The sequence below is a fragment of the Rhinoderma darwinii genome, chromosome 7, assembly GCF_050947455.1.
Source record: "Rhinoderma darwinii isolate aRhiDar2 chromosome 7, aRhiDar2.hap1, whole genome shotgun sequence".
NCBI classification, from domain to species: Eukaryota; Metazoa; Chordata; class Amphibia; order Anura; family Rhinodermatidae; genus Rhinoderma; species Rhinoderma darwinii.
In genome coordinates this window covers 98271486-98283752 of record NC_134693.1, presented here as the reverse complement: position 1 = coordinate 98283752, position 12267 = coordinate 98271486, and the positions used below count along the sequence as shown (strand labels likewise).

Sequence of the window (12267 nt, the reverse complement as noted above, 5' to 3'; positions counted from 1 at the left end):
AACTGGCCGTGCTGTTATTCTGTGCTTTGGGAGGGTAACTTAATAGGTTTTTTTTTTGTATTCTGCCATTCAGTTATCTTAGACCAGGGAACAAGGACCTGTATGCTGATCCAATAGACAAAACATAAACACACTTGTTATTTTTCGATCTGTTTTATTCAGCAACTGACCCTGTTGTGTCTACTAAAACCCACAAAGTATTTTATTCAAACCTACGTATTTGTTAATCTTTCTCCTGTGGAAGGTCTACAAGATGTCTTGACAATAAGAGCAGGTCTGCTGCGATATACAGTTACAATAATAGAAGTAATAGAGATCTGTTTGTCAAGGAAAAGGTTATCACATCTTACTCTGCCAGAAATAGATCAGAATCCATATAATCAGTATGATACGACCCTAGCTTTAGAATCTATAGATGACAGGAGCTTGGTTCCACCTGACCCGCCTTTCTCCTTCTAGTTCTGAATCATCAGGTATTGCTTGAACTTTCAACTTCTTTTCACATTTCTTGCCTGAAAAAGGGAAAATCACTATCAAGGAATGAATGATGGTGTATAAAACACTCATACATCAATTACATTCTCAGTCAAAGTCTTTATTGTCCCATGTTCAAAACCATACTGTAACCAGGGCATCCGAAATTAAGAAGTAGAAACCTAGGCAATGCTAACATGTTGAAGCACCATTCTATTAAAAATATTTTTGCAGTGCTGATTTCTATCCCAACAAGGATAGAGTAATTAAGAACAGAGATAAGTGATACTTTACTTCACCAGCTTTCGATGAACCCAGCTGAATAAAGAGAATAATACGTAGAAAATGTGGTCAATTTTTTTTTATTGCCATCTTGGTTTATCCAGGACCTTAAGGGGGTTTCTCATTACTACTTCAATTAGATATGCCAGTGTTATCAGTGGGATATAGGAAGAGATTGGTCTTCCAATTTAAAGAGGCTCTGTCACCACATTATAAGTGCCCTATCTCCTACATAATCTGATCGGTGCTGTAATGTAGATAACAGTGGATTTAATTTTGAAAAACTATCATTTTTGAGCAAGGTATGAGCAATTTTAGATTTAGAATTAGTTTCTTAATAGTCAACTGGTCGTTTATTACTTTTTTACCAAGTGGGCATTGTAAAGAGAAGTGTATGACGCTGACCAATCAGCATCATACACTTCTCTCCATTCATGTCCATTTGTACTCAGCACAGCGTGATCTCGCAAGATCACGCTGTGCTGTCACATACACCCACATTAACTTTACTGAAGTGTCTTGAGAGTGAATAGACATCACCTTCAGCCAGGACGCGATGTCTATTCACACTCCCGACACTTCGGTAAAGTTTGTGTGCGACTTAATCACAGCACAGCAGGATCTCGCGAGATCATGCTGTGAATGACAGCACTGCATGATCTCGCTGTGCTGTGTGAGTAAGTCCCACAAAAACTTCACCGAAGTGTCGGGAGTGTGAATAGACATCGCGTCCTGGCTGGAGGTGATGTCTATTCACTCTCAAGACACATCAGTAAAGTTAATGTGGGTGTATGTGACAGCACAGCATGATCTCGCGAGATCACACTGTGCTGAGTATAAAAGGAACATGAATGGAGAGAAGTGTATGACGCTGATTTGTCAGCATCATACATTTCTCTTTACAACGCCCAGGTGGTAAAAAACGCCCAGTTGTCTATTAAGAAACGAATTAGCATAAATCTAAAATTGCTCATAACTTGCTCAAAAATGATTTTTTTCAAAATAAAAACCACTGTTGTTATCTACATTACAGCGCCAATCAGAGTATGTAGGAGATAGGACACTTATAATATGGTGACAGAGCCTCTTTAACCAAAGTGTTTACTCTAGGGGTATTTTTATCCATCTGTCAATGGATGGCCCCAACTTTCAGCTCTTGCCAGCCATTGTGTAGGTAATTTAGGCTCTATTTATTTATTTGAAAAATGGTGGAAAGCACTACTTGAGTACTGTATAAAACCCTCTTGGCAATGCTTTCATTATTTATATGTTTGCACTATTTATCTGGGCAGTTTAAGGTACTATCTGGTCACAGTATACACTTTTTGGGCATGTGTGGCAGTCGCTAAGCAATGAATGACACTTTTTCATAACAATATGGCACACGCTGGGCAATGTATGCAATATGTATGTCAGAACTAAAACAACAAAGCAGAATATCTCAGCACAACAGACACACTGGTAGAGGAAGGTTAATTTTTAACCTGACTTTATTCTTTTTGAACATCTTCTTATAATTATTCGGATATCTGGCAAGTCCACATGTTAATGATGTGGTTATACCCCATATATGGCATGAGAATGATAATACCTTATCACTTTTCTAAATTCTTGATCATCATTTCCACTTTGGTATTTATATATTAGCTTTCTTATTTTTCCTCGGCAATGGCTAGCTTTAAAGTTTACTCAATAGTTATCAATCCTGATTCCCTCATTAATATGTACATTCAGCTTTACTAAACATTTTATTTCACTGGATCAAGTGGATAAGCAGCAAGTTAGCTCCTGTAGCACTTATTTCTATGGGTAATAAAAAGATTGGACAGGAAACATCCGTACTGTAGGGCCTTTGTTTTAGCCAACTGCAGCCCTCGGCAGAAATCTGCCAAACTCCATAAAACATTACCCTGTCAATGCTTACCAAATTGCAAGAATATGCCAAAATATAAATATCTTTAGTCCTCGCTATTTCTTTGCTGGATATTTCTGTGTAGACAACACAGAAATTAAAACTAATGAACAGAACAATATATAAATATTATACATCTTTAATGCTGGTTCCTACCATCTGTCACAGTCTGTGGGTATGTGGACCCACTGGGCCGCACCGCCGTAGCGGGGAGGCAGCTGGCCAAACAACAGAGCACCCAAGCAATACAAAGTCCTGCACTAGGGTACCTGAATAGTCCAGGCAGTGGCCGAGGCTTCAGCACAGATGGAGATGGGCGGTGATGCAGGTTACGCCAGACGTGGCGGATGATAGCAGCTGCAGCAGGTTGCGCCAGACGTGGAACGTAACACTGGACGTGGCAGATGACACTGGACGTGGAAGACGACAGCAGGTGCAATAGGATACGGCTCCAACACTAACAGGCTCAGGTACAAGAACACAGCACGGGATACACGATACAGGTAACAGGGCATGGGTAACAACAGGAACAGGATAAAACTAAGGGACCATTTGCAAGACTGACTTGGGAATACTAACAACGCTCAGGCAATGAGCAAAGGGGCAGGGCCCTTCTTATAGTACAGAAAATCATGGGCCAGTTGATGATGATTTCCCTTGTGCGCGTGCTGACCCTTTAAGTCCGGGCACGAGCGTGCGCGCACCCTGCGGGACACAGCGGACTTAAGCGTAAGTGAGCTCTGGCGTCTCCTGGGAAGGAGATACGAGCCAGCGCTCACAAATCAATGGTTTTTGGCCGCCGGGTGGTGAGTAAAGCCAACGGTCTGCGGCCATGGACGCTACACCATCCCCAAGAATTTGAAGGTTTAGTCCCAGTTCTGGGTGTATGTGCAGCGTAGGTTCCCTCCTCATAGAGTCCATTTTTTGATCTTTCACTCCTCCCATTCAGCCCTGGGTGAGTTTAATTAGTTTAATAGTGGTTCCTACTATCCCCAAGAATATGTACAGTGGAGGAAATAAGTATTTGATCCCTTGCTGATTTTGTAAGTTTGCCCACTGTCAAAGTCATGAACAGTCTAGAATTTTTAGGCTAGGTTAATTTTACCAGTGAGAGATAGATTATATTAAAAAAAAAAAAGAAAATCACATTGTCAAAATTATATATATTTATTTGCATTGTGCACAGAGAAATAAGTATTTGATCCCCTACCAACCATTAAGAGTTCAGCCTCCTCCAGACCAGTTACACGCTCCAAATCAACTTGGTGCCTGCATTAAAGACAGCTGTCTTACATGGTCACCTGTATAAAAGACTCCTGTCCACAGACTCAATTAATCAGTCTGACTCTAACCTCTACAACATGGGCAAGACCAAAGAGCTTTCTAAGGATGTCAGGGACAAGATCATAGACCTGCACAAGGCTGGAATGGGCTACAAAACCATAAGTAAGATGCTGGGTGAGAAGGAGACAACTGTTGGTGCAATAGTAAGAAAATGGAAGACATACAAAATGACTGTCAATCGACATCGATCTGGGGCTCCATGCAAAATCTCACCTCGTGGGGTATCCTTGATCCTGAGGAAGGTGAGAGCTCAGCCGAAAACTACACGGGGGGAACTTGTTAATGATCTCAAGGCAGCTGGGACCACAGTCACCAAGAAAACCATTGGTAACACATTACGCCGTAATGGATTAAAATCCTGCAGTGCCCGCAAGGTCCCCCTGCTCAAGAAGGCACATGTACAGGCCCGTCTGAAGTTTGCAAATGAACATCTGGATGATTCTGAGAGTGATTGGGAGAAGGTGCTGTGGTCAGATGAGACTAAAATTGAGCTCTTTGGCATTAACTCAACTCGCCGTTTTTGGAGGAAGAGAAATGCTGCCTATGACCCAAAGAACACCGTCCCCACTGTCAAGCATGGAGGTGGAAACATTATGTTTTGGGGGTGTTTCTCTGCTAAGGGCACAGGACTACTTCACCGCATCAATGGGAGAATGGATGGAGCCATGTACCGTCAAATCCTGAGTGACAACCTCCTTCCCTCCACCAGGACATTAAAAATGGCTCGTGGCTGGGTCTTCCTGCACGAAAATTACCCAAAACATACAGCCAAGGCAACAAAGGAGTGGCTCAAAAAGAAGCACATTAAGGTCATGGAGTGGCCTAGCCAGTCTCCAGACCTTAATCCCATCAAAAACTTATGGAGGGAGCTGAAGATCCGAGTTGCCAAGCGACAGCCTCGAAATCTTAATGATTTACAGATGATCTGCAAAGAGGAGTGGGCCAAAATGCCATCTAACATGTGTGCAAACCTCATCATCAACTACAAAAAACGTCTGACTGCTGTGCTTGCCAACAAGGGTTTTGCCACCAAGTATTAAGTCTTGTTTGCCAAAGGGATCAAATCCTTATTTCTCTGTGCACAATGCAAATAAATATATATAATTTTGTATACATATATACACAACTTTTGTGATCACCAAGGATAATGTGAAACCTGTTTGTTTACCCCCCTGTGAATAAGTAAAGAGATATGTAACAGATAGGGTATTGTACTTTTACATATGTTAGTCTATGGACATAGGATTGCTATATTGCTGTTTTTACATGAAGTTTTCACAGCTGTGGTTTTGTCTCATTAAAGCAATGAGGAAAAAACTTGGCAAATCCGTGACAAAACCGAAACATCTAGGGCTTGCTGCAGTTTTAAAAAAATCACAGTGCGCCCAGGAAACCATACAGTTTTTGACCGTTTTGTGTAAGTGGAATTTTTGAAAATTCTCATCTGGCCATTGTGGAAAATTATTAAAGCGGCCAAAAACACACTACAAAAGGACACTAAGAAGCAGAAATGAACCTTGCATTTTGAAAATTACAGCACAAATAGTTACATAAGATAACTAACAGCAATTCCTACTTTCTAAAAAATTTTGGATACAAGAGATTATTTTCCCCATTTGAAAAATCCTCTTAAATGTAGACTGATCTCGTAGTTGAAAAAACAGAAGTATATAATTTAGTTCATAAAATAACTTCCTTCTAGGGAATAGTATTATTATTTTATTTATGTACATAGCAAGTCTCAGAACATGCAGCCTCATTATAAGTTGCATAGTTAAGTAGGTTAAAAAAGACACAGGTCCATCAAGTCAAACTAAAATTCTACCGTGTTGATCCAGGGGAATGCCAAAACCCCTATGAAGCTGATGCCAATTGCCCCATATTAGGGGGGAAAAAATCCTTTCCGACTCCAAATATGGCAACCAGAATAGATTCCTTGATCAACGTCGTATCTCCAGAAACTAGTACCCATAACTTGACATATTATATTTTTCAAGAAAGGCTTGTTTAATGAGTCAACCATTACAACATCCTGTTGCAGGGAGTACTATATTATAGTCTCACTGCTCTTACAGTAAAGAATACCCATCTATGATGGTAGTGAAGTCTTATTTCTTCTTTATGTAGAGGATGCCTCCTTGTCATAATTACAGGCCTAGATATGAAAAACATAATTATCCCTGTACAGTCCATTCTTATATTTATACATTGTAATTAGATCGCTCTTAAGGCTTCTTTTTTCTAAACTGACTAACCTCAACATTGGTAACCTCTATATACAACTGCTCTAGTTCAGCTATGTCCTTCTTATACAAAAATTGCCTAAAATTGTACACAATATTCCATGTGTGGTCTGACTTGTGATTTGTAAAGAAACAAAAAAACTTTCTTGTTATGTGCATCTATGCCTCTTTTGATGCATGCTGTCACGTTGGGTACGTGGACCCACTGGGCCGTACCGCCTTAACGGTATGGCAGCTGGCCAACAGGACACAGATCACAGTCTATAGTTCGTATAGGTGTACCTGTGGTAGCTCAGACAGTAACAAGACAGGCTCGGCTGGGACTAGGCAGCAGGCAAGCACCAGGCGTGGTGTAGCAGGACAGGTGTGGTACTCAGCGCAGCACAGGATACAGGTTACAGGTAGTAGGAACCGGAAACACTGGAAAATGGAAAACACTTAGGACACCATTTGCAAAGACAGACTGGGGTAACGACAACAAAGCTCAGGCAATGCAGGGAGGGGCAGAGCCCTTCTTATAGCCCAGGGTGATTTGGGAGTAATCAGCTTAATCTCACACATGTGTGCGCTCTGGCTCCTTAAGGCTGGATTGAGCTCGCAAGCGCACCCTAGTGGTGGCTGTGGAACAGGACTGCCGCATGTGCAGACATCTCTGGAGAGAAGGGCGTCAATAGGATGGGAGGAGTTCGTGGTCAGCGTCCAGGGACGTTACACATACCATGATTTTATTTGCCTTGGCAGCAGCGGCCTGACACTGGTTGTTAAATTTTAATTTACTGTCCACCAATATCCCCACGTCTATTTCAGTGGCAGTTTTGCTCAGTATGTTACTATTTAATACATAATGATAGAACTTGTTTCCTCAGCCCAAGTGCAAACCCGCACACTAAATTTGCCATTTGTCCGCCCCCGCCTTCCCTAAATCCCCATGTAATATTGTATTAGGTCATTAATAAACATATTAAAAAGAAGAGAGCCCAATTCTGACCCCTGTGGAACCCCACTGGTAACAGTGTCCCAATCTGAGGATGTACCATTAAGAAAAACCCTCTGCTTTCTATCACTGAGCCAGGTACTTACCCAATTACACATATTTTTCCCTAGTCCCAGCATTCTCTTTTTATGCACCAACCTTTTATGTGGCACAGTATAGGACGCCTTTGAAAGGCCTACAACATTACCCAGATCCTGTCTGCAACTTACTTCCTTATAGAAGCTAATCAGATTAGTTTGACAAGACCAATCACTCATAAACCCATGCTGATATGGAGTTATACGTTTATTCTCATTAAAATACTCCAGGATTGCATCTCTTAGAAAACCTTCAAATATTTTATTCACAATGGTGGGTAAACTTATAGGCCTATAGTTTCCTGGCTCACTTTTAGACCCATTTTTGAAAATTGGCATTACATTTGCTATGCCCCAGTCCTGTAGAAAAGACCCAGTCATTATAGAATCCTTGAATACTAAAAATAGTAGTCTATCACAGTACTTAATTCCTGCAGAACTCAGGGGTGTATGCCATTTAGACCTGGTAATTTGTCTACTTTTTAAGGCAGCGTAGTACTTCTTGCTGGCATAAGCAGGTGACCTCTAATAAGGAATTTAGTTATCCATAATTATGTCAACTGTCATTGGATTTTCCTGTATAAATACAGTAGAGAAGGCGTACAATACATTGGTCTTTTTCTCATATGCCTCCACTATTAAACCCAGATTATTTCTGAGAGGGCCCAAACTTTCAGTTTATGTTTCTTATTATTTATGTCATTTAAAAACAATTTTGGGTTATTTTTATTTTATTGCTTATAATTCATTGATAAACGGTGCCCAACAATTTTAGATGCATTATTTCCCATATGCAGATTAGAAGAAAGATGTCTGATGATATTTTTTCTTTCTCTCAACAGATCCTTGGGGTAGATGATAACTGGTATAAGGCAGAACTAAGGGGCAATGAAGGATATGTTCCAAAAAACTATGTGGACAAGCAAACCCCAAGGTTTGTAGTTTTTATGAGTAAATATACACACACACACGTGTACACAAAGCCAAAAATGAATACAAGTTTACGCTTTACTGCAAATATGGGGATTTATGAAAACTGCATACCTACTGATTTCCTAATAAAGTTTCATCTTAAAGGGAATGTGTCATCAGAAAATCACCTATTGCATTAAGCTGGATTCACACATCGCGTATATTTGTCACAGATTTTGTTGCAGATTTTTTTTAGCCACGCCAGTAATGGTTTTAAAAGGTACTTCTCCTTCCTTCTGGATCCACTTCTGGCTTTGGTTCAAAAGTCTGCATAAAAAATTGGAACCAAAATCTGCAACAAATACACGATGTATAAATCCAGTCAAAATTTTTGTGTCAAATATATTTTTATGACTCTGGTGTTTTTTTTTTTCATTTCCTTCAATGTCATTATCTATTTTAAAAATAATCCTAAAATCTTGCAATTTAAATTTTGCCCGCTGAGCCTCACAATAGACTGACACTTCCTGTTCTGTAGAGATCACTTCTCAGCAGTCATCTCATTATCATCACCGGCAGGATTGCAACGAAAGGCAACACAAGTTCCACCATTGACAATATTTGACAGTCACAGCTCCCCTCCTCCCCTTGATACACAGTGACCTCTGCGCAGCTCAAGGAGCATGCCTAGAAAGCTCGCCCATGGAAGACAATGGGTCAGCTACAGACTATTGTTTCCTATGGTCAATGTGACCACTGGTAAGCATGTCTCTAAATTCTGTTGACTCCAGCAAGATGGCTGCCCCATAATTGTGTACAGAAAATAGAATTTTAAAAAATCTGCAAAAAAAAACATTAAAAACAGAAAAAAATAATGTTTCACCATATGGTTTTAACCCTTAATGACAAGCCTATTTTAAACCTTAATGACTAAGCTATTTTTTACATTTTTCCATCCTCGCATTCCAAGAGCTATAACTTTTTTATTTTTGCGTCAACATAGCTGTATAAGGCCTTCTTTTTTGCGGGACAAGTTGTATTTTTTAATAGCATCATTTTGGGGTACATATAATTTATTGATTAACGTTTTGGGGGGGAATAGAAAAAAAAGAAGGAATTATACTTACGCTATTCTTCTTTCCTCTAGTCCAAGCAGCAGCACAGAAACCAATGGGTTAATACCCCACTGCTGGTAGGACAGATGACAAGAAACAATAAAATAATCAATTAACTAGACTATATGTAGGGACCTAAGCCCCACCATCCTGTGTCTCTTAAAAAGTATACCAGAAATACAGATCAACAAAAGATTTTAATGGGAGGGAACAACAATGCTGTGCTGCTGCTTGGACTACAGGAAAGAATAATAGCATAAGTATAATTCCTTCTTTTCCTGGTCGTCCTACGTAGCAGCACCGAAACAATTGGGATATAGCAAGATTATACGGGTGGGCAAATTGAAGACAAAACTGTACGTCCAAAGGCTACGTCCTCTGAAGCCCTAATGTCCAGTCTATAGTGCTTCATGAAGGTGTTCGGTTGAGACCAAGAAGCTGGTGAACAGATTCTCTCCAATGGAAACCTTCCTCTTTCCGCCCACGAACCTGCCATAGCACGCATTGAATGAGCACAAACTTTTTCAGGAGGCGGTTCTTTTCCTAATTTATAACAAAAGATAATAGTCTCTCTTAGCCATCTGGCTAACGTAGCTTTGGATGCTTTAAATCCTTTCTTCCTTGGAAGGAACATGACAAACAGATTATCCACCTTCCTAAAGGACCTAGTCCTTTCAAGATAATGTTGTAGCGCTCTTCCTACGTCCAGTGCGTGAAGATTCTGTGCTGAAGCCTCTGATTCTTTTATCAAAAATGATGGTAAACATATTTCCTGATTAATATTCACCATTGGCGGTACCTTCGGGTGAAAGGTTGGTAGAGTTCTCAGAACCACTCTTACTGGAGAAAAACAAATATATGGTTCTCTACATGTCAGGCCCTGGATGTCGCTTATTATTTTTGCGGATGTAATTGTAGTAAAAAAATAATACCTGTATGTAAGCATCTTTAGATCCAAATCTTGTAAGGGCTCAAAGGGGAGGGCCTGTAAGTGCTCTTAACTCCAATGGAAGGTTCCATGTAGGATATGTCTCTAAGACCCTTGGTCTGAGCCTCCTCGTTGCTGTCATGAATCTCTTCACCAGCGATTCTTTAGCCCAAGTCTTTTCTGACCAGGCTAACAAAGCTGATATTTGGACTGCCAGAGAGCCTGGTTTTAACCCCTGGTCAAATCCAGCCTGGAGAAAGGAAAGGATATTCGACACTGAAGGTTCCTGTTCAGTCTTCCCCTGATTAAACACCCATCTTTTGAAAGTTTCCACTACTCTCTTGTAGATCTTGGTAGTTGCACATCCTCTGGACTGCATCAAGGTCTCTATAACAGAGGCTTGGAGTCCAAGCTCATTTAATATGGGCCTGTCAATTTCCAGGCTGTCAGTCTGAGCATTTTGATATTTGGACAGTATGGATTCTCCTGTATCAACATGTTTGGGCGGTGAGGTAGTTCCCAGAAATTTCCCCTGGACATCTGAATTAGCCTGGGAAACCATACCCGTTTTGGCCACCAAGGTGTGATTGCTATCATTGAGGACTGGTCTCGGATCTTTGTTAACACTCTCATAATCATTGGAATGGGGGGAAGACATAAGCCAACCTGAAGGTCCATTTGATTGAGAAGGCATCTAGTGCCATTGGTCTGTCGTGACGAAATAGGGAGTAGAAATCTTGGCTTTTCTTGTTGGCACGAGTCGCCATCAGATCTATCACTGGATTCCCCATTCTCCAGATTATCTGGTTGAAAACGTCTGGGTTCAATTCCCACTCCCCTGGAATGGCTTGATGACGACTGAGTCTGTCTGCCCATATATTGTTGACTCCTCTGATGTGGATTGCCACTAGATCCTGTACATGGACCTCTGCCCATCTCATGATCCGCGCTCTCTCTTTCTGTAAAAGGACGAATCTGGTGCTGACAGTCACGATATTGTCTGATTGAATCTTCACGGCCTTGCCTTCTAATAAGGGCTGGAAATGCCTTAAGGCGTTTGAGACTGCTAACAGCTCCTTTAGATTTGAAGATACGCTTTGTTGTTGGGGGGTCCAATGTCCCTGCATGCTCTGACCCATTATGTGGGCTCCCCATCCAGTCCCTGAAGCATCGGTTGTTAAAATCGTTGACCTCGGTGACTTTATTGACTTTCCATTCACCCAGCTCAGCCACCATTCTATAGCCTCTCTGGTGGTAGAAGGAATCACCATGCACTCCTCTGGAGACTCTGTGGATCTGTTCCATTGAGATAGCAAATTCTGTTGGAGATCCCTCATGTGCCCTCTGGCCAATCTGATGGCTTCTATTGCTGAAGCCATCAGTGCTAGAGTCTTCATCACCTTGCGAAATGAAACCACCTTGATAAGCGTCAATTCTGCAACATGGGTAGTTAAATTGTGACGTCTCTCCTCCGAGAGGGCAACTGTCATACTTTTGGTATCGAGGATGAATCCTAGAAACCGGCAGGAATTAAAGTGGATTTTGTCCTATTTACAAGCCAACCTAGGTTAATCAAAAATTATATCAACTCCTGAAGGTGACTCTACATCAGACTTGCTGACTTGGCTATCAAGAGCTACTCGTCTAAATATGGAACTATCGTTATACCTTTTATTCTTAGACTCACCATAATGGCAGCTACCACCTTTGTAAAGATCCAAGGGGCTGAAGATAGGCCGAACGGAAGGCATGTAAACTGGAAGTGTTTCATCACACCCTTTTCAGGGAATGTCACCCTTAAAAATTTCCTGCAAGATATTCTTATGGGTATATGAAGAAACGCTTCCATTAAATCCAGTGTCGCCACAAAGTCTCCTTCCTCTAATAAGGCTGTTGCAGATCTTATGGTTTCCAATATGAAACTTTTGTTTCCTTACAAAGGTATTTAGGTATCTCAGGTCTAAAATGACCCGAAACTTCGCATAT

At 41.0% G+C, this 12267-nt stretch overlaps 1 protein-coding gene across 1 annotated transcript in view; it reads left to right on the top strand.

The window, feature by feature from the left end:
* Positions 1 to 12267, top strand: part of GRAP2 (GRB2 related adaptor protein 2) — a 204678-nt gene that overhangs the window by 77710 nt on the left and 114701 nt on the right. Inside the window, exon 2 of the mRNA XM_075832317.1 lies at positions 8169 to 8260. Within this exon, the coding sequence (XP_075688432.1) occupies positions 8169 to 8260 (92 nt within the window). The remainder of the gene's footprint in view (positions 1 to 8168; positions 8261 to 12267) is intronic.